This window comes from Mustela lutreola, chromosome 2 (assembly GCF_030435805.1).
Source record: "Mustela lutreola isolate mMusLut2 chromosome 2, mMusLut2.pri, whole genome shotgun sequence".
In the NCBI taxonomy this organism is placed as follows: domain Eukaryota; kingdom Metazoa; phylum Chordata; class Mammalia; order Carnivora; family Mustelidae; genus Mustela; species Mustela lutreola.
The window spans coordinates 78,986,285-79,007,073 of record NC_081291.1 but is presented as its reverse complement, the minus strand read 5'-3'; the positions used below and the strand labels follow the sequence as shown (position 1 = coordinate 79,007,073).

Sequence of the window (20,789 nt, the reverse complement as noted above, 5' to 3'; positions counted from 1 at the left end):
GAGGAAGCAGGCTCCCTGCTGAGCAGAGAGCCCGATGCGGGACTCGATCCCAGGACCCCGAGATCATGACCTGAGCCGAAGGCAGCGGCTCAACCCACTGAGCCACCCAGGCGCCCCACAGAGAGTCATCTTCTTAGAATTAATACTTAAAGCTTTGACCATGAATAAGATCACAAAGGAGGAAAGTTAAAAGAATGAATAGCACAGAGCTGAAAATTAAGCCCTGGCAAAAGACCTCATTTGGGGAAAGCAAATAGAAAGATAAGGACGCAGGTGAGACAGGAAGGTAGAGTCAGAAGGGTCAAGGAGTCAGAGGGAAAGATGATTGCAGTGATAAGGAGATAAACACTTTCAGAGCCTTCCAAGGGCAAGGGAGATAAAGACTCCTTGAGATGCGAAAAAGGCAATACAGCAATACCTGATCTTGACCTCATTAGACTCTCAGCTAGGTTGGAGAGCTGAAATTTACATATAGTGGGAACAATACAAAACAATGCAATCACAGACTGAAGTGTTTGAGCCACACTGGGAGGGCTGTGTGAGAGTAGGAAGGCAAGGGAATGGGAACTGGGACCAAGTATGAAGTGTAGTTCGAATGTGAGGTTTGTAAAGGAGGGACCAAAAAGAATTTGAAGAGGAAGACCACCATGAATAAAATCATTGAGGAGAGCCTAAAGCAATGTGGGAATGTAATTAAACCAAGAGATGAGTGCATACACAATTTCCAAGAATGTTAAGGTCCAGGAGCTGATCTAAATGTGAAAACTGATAAAGGAACTAACCACGTTTGGTCTTGAAGGAGCAAGCCAGAGAACCTACGGAGCTAGTGAGGGTGATTAATGTTAGTGACCACAGATGCAGAGCCGAAAGCCAAGATACTTTCAGGGCCAATGATAGTTTTGTGGGTGAGCTTGTTACTCTTTGAAGTGATAGTATATATCACACATATAACGTGTGATAGTATATATCACACATATAATATATAAATATGGAGCTTCTATACTTAGGACCATGTACAAAAATCCCCCCCCCCTTTTTTTTTAGATTTTTATTTATTTATTTGAGAGAGAGAAAGAGCAAGCATGAGCAGGGAAAGGGCAGAGGGAGAGGGAGAATCTGACAAACCCACGGAGCAGGAAGCCCATCCCAGAACCCTGGGATCATGACCTGAGCAGAAGGCAGATGCTCAACTGACTGAGCCACCCAGGTGCCCCACCCAAATCCCAATTTTATAGAAGTCTGCTATTGCTTCTCTAACACAGGTTTGTCCTAGGGTGGTAGGCAGCAGGGTCTACCTTCGCATTGCTGGACCTGCACATACCATTGAATTATTGAACACTTGGAGAGGAGGGTACACATGGTTAGTTAGCATGAGGATGAGAGTAGAGACAGAGGGTCGGAAAAAAAAAAAAAAAAACTTGTCTATGTCAACAAGGCTGTGTTCTCTAGTTTGGAGTTTAAGTATTTTAAGTTGCTTACCAGTGAATCACTGGTTTATCTTTTCTCTTCCCTTTTCAAGTATCTTGAGGCTATTGTGAGAGAAATAGCCTTGCCTAGAACCTTCCAGTTGCTGAGACCCTTGTTTTCTTTCAGTTACTCCAAGATGCCCAAACTTGTCTTCAGAAAAGTCATTCCTCTAAGTATCTAATGATATCAAAATCTAGCCTAATGGGGAACACAATCTCAGGTAGAAGTTTCTTCCCACTAGGTTTCCTGAATATAATGGCAATGAGATTAGCGCATTTTCCTAGTGATTGAGTTGGCATATGCCCATGGATTTAGAAATAGAATTTATTGTGGAAGTTGCTGTACTACTTGGGTAAGTAGCTATTGCAATTTGATGATAGAAAGTTATTCTCTGAAAAGAAACTATTATATGTCTTATATGTCGTGGCCATCTGAAAACAAAGAAGATACAAGTGAGTTTTGTTTTCAGTTCATTCTACCCTATATACAGTTATGAACAACCATGTATATTTAACATTTGGCAAGTTAATCGATATTTTCCTATTTCTCTATTTTTAAATACATGGGTACGGCTGGTTGAGGGTAAATGACGGTTTCAAATCCTTCATCATTATGCTGCCGTTAGGTAGTAGAATGGTGACATATGACCAGGTTTCTGTGATGCCTCCCACAGGAAAGCAATAGTATTCATGGAATTTGAAGACTATTTAGAGTTAGGGACTAATCTGTGCCTTAGTCCCATCCTCATAAAGTAAGATTTTCGTTTATTGCATTCAGATGAGATCGACGGTGAATTTCTAGGGTGAACACTGTGATAAGAGAACGTGTATGCAAAATCAACCGTATCCCCACTGTTGTCACCACTAAAACATACCTCATTTCCAGAGGATGGGGTTGCATGTTGCAACTGGGAAAAAAAAAATAATCAGTAAGATCCATTTCAATGAACCTTTGTGTTTTGTGATCCAGTTAAAATTCTAACAGTGAGAAAATACTTTTCTCCTAGTCAGTACAGTATTTAATGCCTCCCCTTAAGGAATCAGCCATTTGCCTTAACCAGCCAAGACCTGTGGCACAGTCCTACAAGAAAGTGCCTACTGCTATATATAGCTGACTTGGGTTTTATGCAGAGCTGTCTTTACATTGCATTTCTTTCTTCTTGATAGTCTAGCTCCACAGTGAGAGCCTATCAAACTAGTAAGTCCCGAGTGACCATGAGCCCTGGCTTCAGCTCTCAGTGGAACAGCAGCCAACCAGCCTGGAACACATACTCCTTTCCAAGAGCAAGCTTGCACTATCAGTCCCATGCCAGCTATGCCTACTGTACTGGACACCCTGCTGTAAGTACCCCCATTTTTCTGTATTTAGCATATTGGATACTTCATACAGGTACCTCTTGAACCCAGAGTTGGTATCTCTGAATTAACTGGGCAATTTTTTCCAATGCTGTAATTCTTCTAAGGGGAGAATATGCTGCTGTTGAGTAAAAGAGATGAGTGGTAGAGAACATCTTATGTGCTTAAATGACAGATGTTTGGATGATCTTTGCTGAAAATTCATGTTACATTTATAGATATTTCTGAGTGAAACAGGTTGGTGGAAGTTCTGGAATGACGTTCCTGTAGAGGTTGGATGTTTGTACATCTATGGCTTTGTTTTTTGGCTCCCTTCTGGCTGTTGTTCATGACTTTAGTTGGTTGATTTTGCACTGGGAGAGGATGTCTTTCACAAAATGGCATGGAGGAGTCAATGGCATCTATATGCCCCCACTTCTGTCATTGGTCTTGGTGATATAGTTTAAACAAATATGAACATACAGGTATACATTCATCAGTAGGGTATTTTCCAGTTACTACTACACAGAATCTGAGCTTGTTGCCATAGATGACTCAAAGGGCATGATAAAGAAGCCTTTGGTGGGGAGAAATAAATTTATGGAATTTGAGAACCTTTTCGAATAAGGTACCTGTTTCTGCCATTATGGTTTTCTGTGTCTCCATCCAATCCTCATCAACTAAGATTTTTGTTATCATAAATTATACTTGTATGCTTGGGAAAGTTGTTAATTAGTAAACCTTTGTTTACTGCTAAAAATTCAGATGTAAGACTTGGGTAATGAGAGACCTTTGAAAGGGAGTCATGCATGCTTCTCATAGTAACTCACCGAATTGTCAGTAACTATAATTGCGGGTTCTCCAGCCATTCTGAAGGTCTACTGTGGATGTCTGCACTTGGGCTATCCTGTTTGCATTTCAAAGTTATGAAATAATAAAGTGTCCTGAGCTTCTAAATTGAGAGAATGTATTTCAAATATCATGTCATGAAGTTACTTAAAAGAAGATTCAAGGAATCCACTCAGAATGTAAATTGGCATAACTTTGTTAAAAGGTGATTTGGAAACAATGATCAAAATTTAAATTGTATATACCTTTGCCTCAATAATTAAACTTTTGGCACTTGATGGGACATGTACAGGGATGAATGCGTTAGGGCAATGTAGCCCCATTTTTGAAATTAGTTGGAAAAGGAATAGCCTAAATAGCCCTCATTAACTTTTAGCAAAAATGTATGAAGCATTATTAGACACGCATTATTTTTCAGCATCCTTCTAGGCAAAGAGGCCTTGCTGTCACGAAGGTCCCTTTCTAGGAAACAGAGAAGCTTGCAATTACCTAACTAAACATATGAATAAGTAAAAATAGGCAAACAAATAAAATATAGAGTGGTATTAGATGTTGCACAAAGACTCAGAATAGGTTGAAATGATAAAGAATAACCGAGTGGCTTTTTGAGTTGTAGAGTCAGCTATGTCCTGAACTGGGAAGATGGGTTTTATCTGAGATCTGAATAAAAAAGAGACGTAACTATGGATAGTTCAAGGTGAAGAGCGTTCCAGGGAAGGGACAATGTGAAGGTCCTGAGGTGGGAATGAACTTGAATGTTCATCATATACACAGAGGGAAAGCCAGTGTTCCTGGAGCTTAGTTAGAAGAGAACAGAGGGAGACAGGTTAGAGAGAAAAGCAGAGACCAGAGTATGTAGCACTTTGTAATCCAGAATAAGAAGTTTGTGTTTTATTTAAATACAATGGGCCATTGGAGTATTTTAAGCAAGAAATTATATGACACAATTTAATTGTTTTAGAATTCACTTGGGCTGCTGGGTGAAAAAATCCTGGTAGAGGAACAAGAAGGAAATCTGGGAGTCAAATTAGATTTTATACACACACACACACACACACACACACACACACACACACACGCATGCATGTATCTATGTGATTACTTCTATAGAATGCAACTGAAGTTCTGCAGTAAGGGAAAGATTAACTTTGATCTATTTGATGTTCAAAATATGTGCAACTTGTTTTCATAATAAAAAGCAAGTTTCATGTGTTTGGCAATAAAACTTCCTTCAGTAACCAGTTCCATATTTAAAATGTCTCATTATCTTTTCCCTTCAGTCATTATTTGTCGAGCTAGATTATGACAAATTATAATTTAATGAAATACTCCAAATCATATTCTTATTGGCTTCAAGGTCATGTAAAAGTAGCTGATATTTATTGAGCTCTGAATATTTTCTAAGTTCTGCACTGGCCAACTTTATATGTGTTATATAGGTATGCATGTTCAAAATAGCCCTAGGTGGTAGGTACTATTATTATCACCATTTCAAAGATTAGTGAAGTGAAGCTCAGAAAAATTGAGAATCTTGCCCAGAGTTATGCAGCTAGTAGTGAGACCTGAGAGTCAAACCTTGCCTATTTAGCCTCTAACCAGTATTCTCATTCACTCTATTATAGTGTTCCTTCCATTGAGTCCCCATGTCTTTATTTACATGCTGAGGACAGTGATTATACCCCTGATAGAACTCTTTGCTATCATATAATTTAAATGTACATGTTACTCTTCAGAGAAGAACTTGTATGTGTTAAACACTCCATTTTAGTTTTGGGGGGAGGAATAAAGAATAGGTGTGGCCCTGTTTTGGAAACCACTGGAATCACTGCAGGAAGTCTAGCTACTTTTTGTGCTTTAAAATCCAGAAACAGACGGACACCTGGGTGGCTCAGTCAGTTAAGCATCTGCCTTCAGCTTGGGTCAAGATCTTGGAGTACAGGGATAGAGCCAGGCATCTGGGTCCCTGCTCAGCAGGGAGTCTGTTTCTCCCTCAGCCTCTCTCCCTGCTCCTGCTCTCTCTATTTCTCTCTCACTCTCTCTCTTTCTCAAATAAATACATAAAATCTTTAAAAAATATATATATAATCCAGAAACCTACTTTCTTTTGTCACACCACCATGAGTAAAGTGAGCCAGATGTGGAAAGTAGAAGCAAAAGACTAGAAAATTCTTTAAAAAAATTTGTCATGCCTGTTGTACTTCTGATTTAAAAGACACTCTAAGGAAAGAACCTAGATTTCCATCAACAGATGAATGGATCAAGAAGATGTGGTATATATACACAATGGAATACTATGCAGCCATCAAAAGAAATGAAATCTTGCCATTTGCAACAACATGGATGGAACTAGAGCGTATCATGCTTAGCGAAATAAGTCAAGCAGAGAAAGACAACTATCATATGATCTCCCTGATATGAGGAAGTGGTGATGCAACATGGAGGCTTAAGTGGGTAGAAGAAGAATAAATGAAACAAGATGGGATTGGGAGGGAGACAAACCATAAGTGACTCTTAATCTCACAAAACAAACTGAGGGTTGCCGGGGGGAGGGGGTTTGGGAGAAGGGGGTGGGATTATGGACATTGGGGAGGGTATGTGATTTGGTGAGTGCTGTGAAGTGTGTAAACCTGGTGATTCACAGACCTGTACCCCTGGGGAAAATATATGTTTATAAAAAATAAAAAATTAAAAAAAAAAAAAAGACACTCTAAGGATCAATGTTAAGGCCTACTTGACATTCTTCCATTATTCCTCCCATCCCTGATCAGATGGCTTTAAACTCTTGACTCTAAGAACAGGAACCATTTAACTCTTCTATCATCTTTTTTTTGTTTGTTTTAAAGATTAAATTTATCTATTTATTTGACGCACACGGGGAGGGGGGAGCACAAGCACGCAGACCAGCAGGCAGAGGGAAAGGGAGAAACAGGCTCCCACTGAGCAGAGGGCCTGACATGGGGCTCGAACCCAGGACTCTGGGATCATGACCCGAGCTGAAGGCAGACACTTAACTGACTTAGCCACCCAGGTGCCCCAACTCTTCTACCATCTTGAAAAAGGAGCTGTATCATCTGAAAATGAATCAGAGGTTCTGTACAGGGTCACTGAGAACATAGTGATGTTATAGTGACAACATCCAGAAATGTTGAATCCCTCATACTTTTTACTTAGGTTCATATTGCAAGCCAAAGAACTAGACAGATACTTTAGGCTCCAAAAAGTGAGAGTAGATTCCATAGTCATGCAGTGTAAGGTCCAACGAGGTTTTGTGGTAAAAACCACAGAAACATTTCTTGTCCGAATAAATTGCCAGTGATTTTCTTGAGTCATATAATTTAGTAGCCTTTAATGAAGCTATAAATGCTCAGCCTGCCTGGTGAAATTCTGGCCCTTTCCTCTGAGTTACTAGTTTGATTGAAGATTTCCAGGTCTCTAGCTGATTTCCTGGGGTTCAAGGGTGTCTGTCAGCCAATGTGATGTTTGCATAGTTAGTAGACGTGATTCAGGTAGCTCCCCTTCTTTTCCATTCCCTTGCTACTGAGGAATCCCGATACCCCATGAGTGCCTGGTTAGTTAACTTGAAATTAGCAGCCTGTTGAATTTCAGAATACAGTCTGGCTTCTCCCTGACCGAGGAGGGACATCCTCAGAGTCCCGTTGTATATCACTGTATTAGTTTCCTATGGCTGCTGTAACAAATGCCCACAAACTGAGGGGCTTAAAACAATACACATTTACTCTTTTACATTTCTAGAGGTTGGAAAGTCTGAAATGGGTTTCACTGAACTGAGCTCAAGGTGTCAAAGGAGCATCCAGTGGAGAATCTGTTTCTTGCCTTTTCTAGCTTCTGGAGCTACCTTCCTTGCATACTTTGGTTCATGGGCCCTTTCTCATCTTCAAGGCCAGAAGCAAAGCATCTTCAACTCTATTTCTGCTCTATCTTCACACGGTCTTCTCTGTAGTCACTTCTCCCTCTGCCTCTCATACTTATAAGGACACTTGTGGTTACATTTAAGAGCCCACCCACAAAATCCAGGATAATTTTCCCGTCTGAAGATCCTTAACTTGATGACATCTGCGAAGTTCCTTTTGCCATATAACACCTACGGGTTCCTTGGATTAGGCTGTGGATATCTGGGTGGGTTATTTATTACTCAGCCCAGCACAATCATAATATCCAGTGACTGATGGCTACCTTCTGAGCCATTAGGTAATTATTTAGAGCTTTCTGAAATGGATAGACCTTCTCACTGAGGAACATAATTTGAGAGGTGTTCTTTGAGTGATAGAGGACTGAAATGGGTACCCTATCACAGTTCAGAATTCACATTCACTAACATGCTTCATTTTTCTGAGACCCACTGTTTTTCTCCTTCTAAAATGAGGTGATAACTATCCCCTTGATAATCATTCCAATACATATGTTAAAAGAAAATGTGAATACAAGGTTATTAAAACTCTACTAATGTTTGATCCACTGCACTAGCAAGTGAAGAAATCATGCAAATGAAGAAACTGTGTCCAGGCATCTAGGATGGTCTCTTAAATGTTGGATGTAAAATGGTAAAATGTAATGTTCAAATATTCAAGTAATACAGTCATATATCTAATAATATAAGTCAAATATTGAATAGATCATACTCTTTTTATTATCTCAGGAAATGAATGATATATCATGTAAATTTCTTATCTAGTGGTATTATTTGTAATCCATTTCATTCATAAAATCATTCTAATAATTTCCAGATAGTATATTGACTGGTGTGCTGGTTTTGATCATTCATTCAATACTTTTGTCAGCATTATTATTAAATGATAATTCTGTTTGCTCCCTGACTTGATGTGGGGAATTACATCACAATGCCCACCACTCCCTATGGATTGATAACCATTAAGCGATCACATTAGTCATAAAAGAAGGGGATCATCGGTTGCCCTTTGTAATTGTTCTCTACTCTCCCTGCACCTGCTCCTCACTTGTACCTTTTTCTTCTTACCTGAAATGATGTTATCATTTGTGTGATGCCAGGGAGATGCAGAGAGGGAGGCAGGGAAGTGGGAAAAGAGGAAAGTAGATGGCGATGATCTGATCTTCACTGTTGAGGCCAGGAGCCTGCATATTGTTTTCTTTTCCTCTAGTGAGGAAGCACAGTCGGCTTCCGTGGCCCCGCTGAGGCTAATCAGGAGACCACTTGTGCCAACCATGAGTCTGTGACCAGGAAGAGCCCAGTTCCTAATAGAGACAAAGGAGAAGGGGCTGAAGAAAAGAAGACATAAAGAGCATGAAAAAAATAGAAGTGTGCTGAGAGGTTGGTGCTGACTGGGGGTAGTGGAAGCTTCTAGACCCTGTCTCTCTTTCAATAAGAGAGCAGTCAGGCAAAGGAGGAAGAGTGTGGAGCTTGGCACAAGACAGAGGGTAGAGACGCAGCACCGTCTTGCTAGAGGACTCTCTGTGTTTATCCTTGTATAAGTTTCCCGGAGAGTCCCTCTCTGGAAACTTGTTTACAAAGCACAGGGCGGGCGCCTGGGTGGCTCAGTGGGTTAAAGCCTCTGCCTTTGGCTCAGGTCATGGTCCCAGGGTCCTGGGATCGAGCCCCACATCCGGCTCTCTGCTCAGCGGGAAGCCTGCTTCCTCCTCCTCTCCCTCTCTCTCTGCCTGCCTCTCCACGAACTTGAGATCTCTGTCTCTTTCAAATAAATAAATAAATAAAATCTTAGGGGCGCCTGGGTGGCTCAGTGGATTAAAGCCTCTGCCTTCAGCTCGGGTCATGATCCCATGTTCCTGGGATCAAGCCCAGTATCGGGCTCTTTGCTCTGCAGGGAGCCTGCTTTCTCCTCTCTGCCTGCCTCTCTGCCTACTCGTGATCCCTGTCTGTCAAATAAATAAAATCTTTAAAAAACAAAAAACAAAAACAAAGCACAGGGCCAGCTGCCTTCCTTTAGGAGTTAAGTTGTCAAACAAAACAAAGGTCTCAAAAACCTGTCAGAGAGGACTTTATCCCACAATGAAGGCATTTGCTGTCTATGCCCATGACAACTGTGTGTCCATGACACCCAGTCACCTTGCTATCTGCTTCCTGAACCCAGACCCTACTTCTCCCCACGGGGAAGGACAGGCATTTCTTTTGGAAGCCTGAAGGAGACATTTGAAGAAGTGGGAAGTCTCATTTCTTCTAGATAAGGATATCTATGCTTCACTGGTACCCGTCAACTTTGGAAATAAATGGCAAGTTCTTCGTAGCAGATTCCCAAGCTCTGTGTCCAATACCCATTCTACAAGGAGGTCTTAGAATCACAGTTTGCCTGCTTGTGGTTTCTGAAATGAAACACAAATGCTAGAATTTAGATTATTGATGATTTTGATTGGTTATTCCAATTATTGTTACTCTATTTACTAGCATGTACGGTGATGTTTCAGTACTTTGGCAACTGGTATGGCTGGATGCTAGCTTAATGATAGATCTATACAAATTTGGGGGCTATGGAAAACTTTTGAAGGAATACCGAAAATGAGCAGTTTTCAGTAAAATGATGACCAGATCTTTAGCTTCCATGAAGTCTCTATTGTAAACTGATTCCCTTGGTAGCTTACTAGGGTTCTAATTGCTAGGATCACTTTATATCCTGGTTTTCCTGGTTTATGCTTATTTCTTAGAATAGTTAATAGTGTCCCTTTTTATTGTCAAAAAATGTTCAACATTAGAGAATATATGGTATCTCTACCACAACCCCCTACAAAAGAAAGCATATTCCTTGCACATAAATCTTACTTTGGTCTATTGCCTCAGGGTGTGGAAACTTCCCAGGGGGGTGCCAACAAAGGAGACGCCCCATGTAATGATTAATCAGGCACCGTAAACCATGGGGCTTCCAGACTTTCCCAGCTGTACATATATCTGTGTGCTAAGGCAGAAGAATACTGTATCCTGGTCTGGAACTTGCAACCACTACAATTATTTAAACTCAGAACCAAATTTTTAGATAACCTAGAAATGCGAAAGAGAGTACGTAATCTTTCAAAATTGTTCCAGGATCATGTGAACAGCATTTGAAGACCACTACTTGATCGTAATTTTTTTCCTAAACTTTTTTTTTTTTTCATACCGTGGAGCCCACTTACTGTGAAAGAAGCTGCTCATGGCTCAGAAATCTGGTTGCCCCAATTCTTGCCCACATTCTCCAAAGGCCAAGAGATTATGTATCTATGCATATCTTTATTTATTTATTTTTAAGATTTTATTTATTTATTTGTCAGAGAGAGAGACCACAAGGAAGGAGAGCGGCAGGCAGAGGGAGAGGAAGAAGTAGGCTCCCCACTGAGCAAGGAGCCCAATGTGGGGCTCGGTCCCAGGACCGTGGAATCATGACCTGAGCTGAAGGCAGACAGTTAACAGACTGAGCCACCCAGATGCCTCTATCTCTGCACATCTGTGTCTCTTTCACATTATATCAATTCTAAGGCTGTCACCCCCCTTCACCCCAGCACACACATACACTCTCTCCTCTAAGACTAAATAGACAAAGCAGATAACATTACGATTATTGAAGTCGGGTAAAGAACATTATCACTTGGGTTTCTTTTGCTGCAGAAAACAAAGTATCTAACTACTAACAATGGCTTCAAAAAGATAGATGAAAATTAACCATCTTAATAAAAAGTCTAGGGTAGAGGTGCAAAATTTATATTTGCCAATATGGCTGCAATAATACCACCCTTTCCACCCATAATTTTCTGCAGTTTGACGTTGCCATTCTTTCACCTTCCTCTTCCGTCTGCCTAATGTTTGTGACTCACTTCACAAAGTGGTGGAAGTGGTGCTGTATGACTTCCAGATCAAGGTCAGAAAAGGTCATGTAGCTTCTAGCTGGCTTTTTTGAAAGCCCTTTCTAACCCCAGCTGCCATGTGGTGGGGAAAACCAACTAGTGGAGTGGACAGGCTATGTGCAGGTGCTCTGGGCTCAGCTTTCAAGTCTTCTCAGCCCACACGCCTGATTTGTGACTAAAGAAGCCTCCAGAGGACTCCACTTTCCAGCTGCTTGAGTCATTTCAAGGTATCTGTGTTTTCCCAGCTAATGCCTGGGACATGGGAGAAGAAAAGCAAACTGTTCCCACTGTGTTCTCTCTGAACTCCTAAGTCTCAGAAGCATGAGCATAGGACACGGTTGTGGTGTTAAGTCACTAAACCCAGGGTAGTTTCTTACTCAGCAATGGTAACTAGAATAACAGATATTTCCAAGGTTGATGCTGCTACAGATCAGCATTCTCCAGAAGATAGGTTCTTTCTATCTTTCCTCTCTATAAAGTAGGAAAATGATAAGCTACTTCCTGAGGTCATTGTGAAAAGTTAATGAGATAATACACATAAAGCAGTTTCACACAAGTTTATCCTTTATAAATCACTTAATAGATAGAAGCTATTTTGGGAAAGAAATCAATTTTAATTTGGATCATTAGAGAAGGCTTACAGAATTCCAATTTGCACTATTTGGATGGCACCATTTTTGAAGACCTTGCGACTCAAGTTTCAAATAGTTGAGAGCCCCTCAGGTACATGAAGACATTTGTGTCTGGCTAGAAATTTCAACTTTTCTCCATACGTTGCTGTTGACATCCTTGCTCTAGTAGACCGAGACTGGAAGTCATTATAAGCTTGCCCAGAGTTGGTCATTTCTAGTGAGGTCTAAGATTGCATGTTTGTTTCATGTGGTTTTCTCCTTAAAGACAATGTTTTCTACGTATAAATGAGAATACTGTTCTGCTTCTCTCCTCTCACCTTTATTTTTTTCACATGGTTTGAAGAGCTGGAGTTTCCTCTGACACATTTCATGCCCTTTATTTGGTTCCTAGCCACAATGGTTTCCTTTCCTGTTTTCTTCCTTCCTCCCTCGCTCCCTCCTTTCCTTCTTTTTTCTCTCCTACCTTTTAAAGATTTTATTTATTTGAAAGAGAGCATGCACAAGCTGGGGGAGGGGCAGAACGAAAAGGAGAAGCAGTCTCCCCTCCCAGCAAGCTCCCCACCAACCAGAGCACCCCCATGGGGCTCAATCCCAGGACCCTGGGATCATGACCTGAGCCAAAGACAGATGCTTAACCAACTGAGCCACCCAGGCAACCCCCTTTCCTGTTTTCTGATAGTCCCTTGTCTCGTCTTAATAATGCATGGCTTGACACTGCTTAATTCTGAGTATCCAAAACAGATGTTTTGGGAAATGAATTCAGCCATCCATCCAGCTTAGTCCACATCTTCTGCGCTGAAGCTTGGATTTTCTGAGACCTCCTTGGAGTTCCAGGCAGGATCTCCTGCTGCTCAGTTTTGTATGTTTGATTTTTAAAAACTCTCTTGATAATTTTTTTAAAAAATTAACATTAAAATTGGTTAAATGCACCACAACATTTAATTTTAAAATCATCAATAAATTTTCAAATCATTAATAAAATATTAACAAAATTAACTATTTTCAAAGACTTTAGTGGGTCTTCCACAATTTGGTTATGACCACTGGGGTGAGATTAACTCCCTTTAAATAAGGAATCTGATACATGAGAATTTAAAGATGGGGGGAAGTGGCATTGTTGTTATAAAAGGCATACAAGAAGGAAAGGTTTTCGTTTACTGTGCTATTCTAAATGCTAAAGCTGACATAAATTAACAGATTTGTCTGTTATCTGTCATCTATGTGAGTGAGGTCTCCTAAACATAAACCTATTAAGTCACTGGGAGGGGAAAAAAAAAAAAAAAAAAGAAGCAAAAAATACTTCCTTGTAATGAATCCTTTTGGAAATGAAAAAATAAAGAATTTTAAGCTGAGAAACAAGAATGCTTCCAAAGAGCTCCCCTCACCCTGTGAGGGAAGGCAAACTTTAAAAAAAAGTTATTTATTTGCGAGTGAGAAGAGAGAAAGACTGTGGGAGTGAGGGCAGGGGAGGATAGGGAGAGAATCTCAAGCCAACTTCCCACTAAACAGGGAGCCTGGCATGGGCCTTGATCTCAAGACCCTGAAATCATGACCTGAGGCAAAACTAAGACTCAGAGGCTTAACTGATGGAGCCACCCAGATGCCCTAGAAAGGCAGGTGTTTGTTTGTTTGTTTTTTAAAGACGATATTTATTTATTTGAGATAGATAGACAGAGATGGCATATGAGCAGCGGGGAGAGGGGCAGCAGCAGAGGGAGAGCACGCTCCCCACTGAGCACGGAGCCTGAACTAAGAGATTGATCCTAGGACTCAGGGATCATGGCCTGAGCCAAAGGCAGACAGACACCCAACAAACAGACTGAGCCACCCAGGGCCCAAGGAAGGACGGTTTTATCAATCAATTTTTTTTTTTTAAGATAGATTTATTTATTTATTTATTTATTTGACACAGAGAGAGAGAGATCACAAGCAGGCAGAGCAGCAGGCAGAGAGAGGGGAAGCAGGCTTCCCACTGAGCAGAGAGCCCTATGCGGGGCTCGATCCCAGGACCCTGAGATCATGATCCGAGCCGAAGGCAGGGGCTTAACCCACTGAGTGACCCAGGCGCCCCTTATCAATCAATTTTATGAAGGAACTTTTGATGGCTGTCTCTTAAGGTCAAGTTCTGCAGGGTCTGCAGGCAGTGAACTTGAATGACATCAGTGTTCCCCCTGGTCTCTATAATTGTTCCTGTGCAAAGACCCATTAAGGCTGGATCTTTCCTTTTCAATTGGAAAATTAGTGTGCCTTCTTTTGGGATTAACACAGAAACTTCTCAAATAGACATTAAAGTGGAAATTCCAGGGTCCTCCTTTCCTTGCCTCAGAGGAGAGTCGTTTATCCTTCCAGAGGCTCTTGGTTGCCAATGCCCATCCCCCTTCAGTAGCTCTTCAAACTGAGCTGTGTATTTAAATACAAATAATAGGGCAATAATAACAACATTATAACAAATACTCACCTTCAAATCCAACAGGTGGCTTCAGAAACAGAACTTTACAGATACGTTTGTGGCTCCCCCATGGCCTTTGAATGCATCTCCTTCCTAACACCCTCAGAGAACCATAATCCAGGCTCTCATTTTAAGCATTCCCTTGCATTTCTTCATAGCTTTACTATATGCCCGTACTTAAACATCGTCAAAATGAAAAACATACGATATGTATTTTGCAAATCTGTATTTCGTTTTTGTTCAACATTATGTTTTTGAGATGTATCCATTATAATGTGATTAGCTAGAGTTCATCCAGTTTTCCTGTTGTATTATATAATTGTTTGAATGTACCACAGTTGATTTATCCAATTTAATGTCGGTGACTGTATGGGTCGTTTCTTGTTTTTATTACAATGAGCAATGCTGTGGAGTTCCTGACACCTGGTGCACATGTTGCTTATGCCCAGGAGTGGAATCGCTGGGTAGTAGGGTGTGGTGTATTCAAACTGCTTAGTCAATGCCAGATCGTGGTTGTACTCCAACTTACGGTTAGGCAGAAGTCTCTCTTATTTGATCTTCTGTGAAATGCCTGCAATATATTATCTTCATGTCTCTGTTAAGATATTTGTCTTTTTCCTTCTTATTTGTAGAAATGTTATATTCAGCTGGAGAATAATTTTTGACTTCTCTGTATATAGCAAGTATTTTCTTTCAGTTTTTTTTTTTTTTTAAGATTTTCTTTATTTATTTGAGAGACAGAGCATACATGAGCAGGGGGAGGAGCAGAGGGAGCAGCAGCCTCCCCGCTGAGCGAGGAGACCAACTTGGGGCTCGATCCCAGGACTCTGAGATCATGACCTGAGCCAAAGGCAGACGATTAACCTACTGAGCTATCTGGGTGCCCCTCAGTTTTATTTCACTTTTTATGATTTCTTTTGATGAGAAATATTTTTTTTAACTTCCAATATAATATACAGTGTTATATTAGTTTTAGGTGTACAATATAGTGATTCAACACATAATTCTACACATAATTCAGTGCTCAGTATAATAAATGTGTCCTCTTAATCCCCTTCACTTATTTAACACCCCCCCACCAACTTCCCTGTGATAACCATTAGTTCTGTTTCATGTTCTCTATAGTCTGGTTTTGTTTTGTTTTGTTTTTTTTTTTAGTTTGTCTCTTTTTTCTTCATTTGTTTTGTTTCTTAAATTCCACAAATGAGTGAAATCATATAGTATTTTTCTTTCTCTGACTTATTTTATTTAGCATAATACCCTCTGGGTCCACCCATGTTGCTGCAAATGGCAAGATTTCATTCTTTTTTATGGCTGAGTAAGATTCCATTGTGTGTGTGTATGCATGTACACTCTACATCTTCTTTATTCATTTATTGATGGACACTTTGGTTGTTTCCATAATTTGGCTGTTGTAAATAATGCTGCAATAAATATAGGGATACATATATTTTTTTCAAATTGTGTTTTCATATCTTTAAATAAATACCCAGTAGTAGAAATACTGTATCATATGTTAATTCTATTTTTAATTTTTTGAGGAACCTCCATACTGTTTTCCACAGTGGCTATACCAGTTAGTATTCTCATCAACAGTGCACGAGGGTTTCTTTTCTGCTATATCCTCACCAACACTTGTTATTTCTTGTATTTTTTATTTTAACCATTCTGACAGGTACAAGGTCTATCTCTTTTTGGTTCTGATTTGCATTTCCCTGATGACTAGTCATGTTGAGCATCTTTGCATGTTTCCGTTAGCCATCTGTAGGCCTTCTTTGGAGAAATGGTCTGGATGAACAATATCTTAATTGGAGTGTAGCAAAATTATCAATTTTCTTAATGGGTAATGTTTTTTTGTGTGTTGAGAAATTCTTTTTTTACCACAAGGCTGTGACGTTACCGGAAGGATGATGGCTGTGTCTCCTCTCTCTATGCCTCTCTTGGACACACAGAACAAAGAAGACATTCTTTTTTCCTTTTTCTAAGAGACTTGCTCTCAATAATCCTTTTAAGATTTTTGTATCAGGAATTTGGTGGATGATTAAGAGGGGTTATACATTCAGTGCAGGGTATTGTCATATATCCTACTCTATCTCCTTGTTTCTCTCTTCCTTCTCTGCATGACCTATGGAGCCACCAAGAAGTTCTCAGGGAAATAATAATGCTACATTTACTCAGGTCCCTTTAGGACTTCAGATTCCATCCCAGACAAGTGAATCAAGGAATTTCTTTGGAAGAAATACAATGTTACCTTGAAAGAATTCAATCTAGGCCAAAATAGTTCTTAACAGACATGGAGACCTGTTATGCTCACTATTCTGGAACTTCCTCTTTTTCTCACTTAGCAATGTATCCTGAGCATCCTGTCCTTGCTAGAAAGATAGAAATCCATCTTCCCTTTAATTGTGGCATAAAATATAATAATGTGGCTTTATAATGAAGAATGTAAATCTTCTCTTATTAGGGACCATGAGATGGTCTCCAATTGTTCTTTATTATCACGATAGAGTAAATATATATACTGTGTGTGTGTGTGTGTATCTTTATGTATTGTGAGATTTTCTTTTAGTACTGTTCAGAGAAATACAATTTCTTTGACTAATGATATTTTCATTTGAAATTTTTGCAGTAGTTTCAAGGTTATATACATATATACATACAAGGCTGCCAATGTTCATAAAGATATGTTTTACCATAGTGTAGTCTGTCTTGGATACTATCAGTCAATTAGACTTTTATTAACCTGGGTGAAAATGGTATGCTATTGTTTTAATTTGTGTTTCTCTCATCACTGCAGAAGCCAACAGTCTTTTCAAGTATTTATCAATCATTTATATATATTTTTAAAGGATTTAGCTCCTTCCTTGAATAAAAGTAGAATGAAAATATAAAGTAGTGTACCTAAAGAAAGGTTTGCCATTTTACTGCATTGTATTTCATCATAAAGCAATAGAATTATATTCAAATCACTGCAAATTGGACTTTTTTTGTGTCTATTTTTATTTAACCTAAAAATAAAAAACATAACCATGCTAAAAATGAACAGATTTGTCTGGGTTTGTTGCTTGAAATCGTTTTAGTTTTGGTGTTTTATAGTCAGAAGAGACTTCCAAAACACTTTACCCAGTGTTCTATTTTCTGATCCATTACATGTTAGACACTTTCAAATCAACAGATGTAAACGAAGCAAAATAGAACACCAGAAAATGCTGATTAGTTTATGACTGCAAAGCTCTTTTAACAGGTGTCATACATTCAGAATTCTAATCCTGACTCTGTGGCATAAGGTTTTAGTAAAAATATTTTTAAATGTTAGTGACAGAAAATAACAAAAGCATAAGTAAAACCCAGGCACGTTACCGAGTTCAGAATAAGAGGGGATACTTGGGATCTTTCATGGGTGCCTCAAGCTCCTCGTAGGATTCTATTTCCGACCCGGACTGATGGGGGCACAGACATTGACACACAGGCTTTATACGTTCTCATGATAAAATATTCCTTAAAAATTAAAATCTCGGTACTTGCCTTTTTCGGATTCTACAGTGGCACGTAAAAAAAGATAACTACTCTAAAGCTTAACAATGGCATCTGAGGTGTTCAGATGCCAGGATGGTTGGCAGTGATTCTGCACAGGGATTGCACAGCCAGTTCACCCGCTCGGAGTGGCCTGGACGCCTGTGCTCAGCCGGCAGAGCCAAATGCTCCGCTGAGCGCCATCGCTAGAATTCTTTTAGTTCACAGGGTACTACGAATAATACAAGTTCTTAAAGGCATCTGCAAAAAAAGGCTAAAGAAACAGAGATGGTACTTGACTCAACAAATGGGTTCAAAACCACTGTTATAAAAAAACACTCTTTTTTTTTTTAACGGAACCAACTGTTCTCCTTGATTATTAGTTTGCCTGATGATAATATAGACCGAAAGCTCACAATTTCCACTTCTAATTTTTTTTCAAGAGTTTATTTATTTATTTTAAAAAGATTATTTATTTATTTGATATATAGAGAGAAAGCACAAGCATGGGGAGTAGCAGAGGGAGAGGGAGAAGCAGGTTCCCTAATCAGCAGGGAAACAGACGGGGGGGGGGGGGTGGGGGGGGTGGGGGGGGGCAGTGCTCAGTCCCAGGACCCCAGGCTCATGACCTGAGCTGAAGGCAGCTGCTTAGCTGACTGAGCCACCCAGGCACCCATAAGAATTTATTTATTTGATAGAGAGAAAACAGGAGCAGCAAAGGGAGAGGGAAAAGCAGGATGCAGAGCTCCATCTCAGGACTGTAGAATCATGACATGAGCCAGAGACAGTCATTTAACCAGCTGAGCCACCCAGGCACCCCATTCTTCTAAAATTGAGATGTTGAGTCCCTTAAATCTCCCAAAAGTTGTTATCAAGGCCTAAGGGTAAGTGGGATGAACTTCATGTGTTTGGGCATTTGGCTCAAATTGAAAGATAATATATTGGGTTGCCTGATTGGCTTAGTGGGTTAAGCATGTGCTTTTGGCTCAGGTCATGATCCCACAGTCCTGGGATGGAGCCTTACACCAGGCTTCCTGCTCAGCAGGGAGTCTGCTTCTTCCTCTCCCTCAGTGCTCTCTCTCTCTCTCTCTCTCTCTCTCTCAAATAAATAAATAAAATCTTAAAAAAAAAAAGAAAAGAAAAAAGAAAGGTAAGGTCTCCTGGGTGGCTCAGTTGGTTAAGCATCTGCTTCAGTTCAGGTCATGATCCCAGGATTCTGGGATTGAGCCCCACATCAGGATCCCCGCTCAGCGGGGAGTCTGCTTCTTCCTCTCCCTCTGCCTTCAGCTCCCCCTGCTTGTGCACTCCCTCCCTCTCTCTCTCCCTCTCTCTGTCAAATAAATAAATAAATAATCTTAAAAAAAAGAAAAGGTAATATATTAAAGACTAATAGTTGTCAATTTTGGGATTTAATAATTAAGATGCATAGGAATATTTTGTGAAGATTTCTCTTCAGCATGGGGAGTGCTGTCCTGTTTAAACAAATATAACTTTTTGTTGTCAGAGCTTCTTCCTGACAGACATGCATTAAAACGTAACCTTGTACGGGGTGGGGGAGGGTTCCTACTTAATGGCACACACAGGGACCTGACATTGGCTTTGCTGTCGCTCTCAGGTATCAGAGCAGAGGGGTCCCCTTAAGCAGCACCGCATTGGCGTAGCATTCAGCATGCTATCATAGCGGTTAACATTTATGGCACAATTCATTTAGGGTTTTATGAGTCCTTCATATCCCCTTTATGATCCCAAACAGGAAATGTCAGTGCGGGGAATGAGTAACACTGTACACCAAAATCACTTTATTTTCTTTTTTATGTTAATATTCACTAAACCCCTAAGCCCAGGAGGTGTAGTTTCCTCAACCTCTAACAATGTGTACCCCTCAGAGAGCTCCGAGCATCATCTGGATAGAATTGCTTCCCACAGAGAGTGATTTCTTCTTTGACCCACTTTGAACGAATATAGTTTAGGGAAGAAGACTTGATATAAGATGGGACATAATGCCACCAATTTAATTATTTTGCTTATTTAACTAATTCCTATTACATATTTATCGAGTACCTACAGTCTTAGCTTAGGCAACTATAATAAAATACCACAGACTGGTTTTAACAACAGAAATTTATTTCTCACAGTTCAGGAGGCTGGAAGTCTGAGACCGGTGTGCAGCCTGATTGGGTTCTAGTGACAGCCTTCTTCCTGGCTTGCAGACAGCCAACTACTGTGTGCTCAGATGGCCTTTTCCTCAGTGCCTGCTCAGGAAGGGAAAGAAAGATGTGGGGGAGGGAGGTGGGCACCTCTCTTCCTCTTTGTATAAGGACATGAATTCCATCATAAGGGTCCTACCCTCATGTTTTTATTACCTAATTATTTACCTAAATCCCCATCTCCAAATATCATCACTTTGGAGGCTAGGGATTTAACATAAGAATTTTTGAGGGGACACAGACATTCTGCTCCTAACACCTACTATGTGTCAGGCAGTTTTTCAGGTCCTAGAGTATGTTTGCTTAGGTATTCATATGTCTGGTTGCCATAACAAATACCCAACTTTCAGAGGCTAAAGAACATAGAAACATTTCTTACTCATGTGAAGATTTTCCATGTTGATTAGCATGCTAGTTTCATTACACCTTCCAACTTTGCAATCCCTTGGAATTGTGGAGTCATCTCGAGGACCCTCTTCATCCAATCTGCAAAGATAGGAGAGAGACTAGAGAA

The 20,789-nt window shown here is 40.2% G+C and overlaps 1 protein-coding gene across 1 annotated transcript in view; it reads left to right on the top strand.

Annotated features, from left to right (window-relative positions):
* Positions 1-20,789, top strand: part of LOC131825553 (serine/arginine repetitive matrix protein 1-like) — a 618,386-nt gene that overhangs the window by 524,173 nt on the left and 73,424 nt on the right. The window contains exon 5 of the mRNA XM_059165033.1: positions 2,634-2,807. Within this exon, the coding sequence (XP_059021016.1) occupies positions 2,634-2,807 (174 nt within the window). The remainder of the gene's footprint in view (positions 1-2,633; positions 2,808-20,789) is intronic.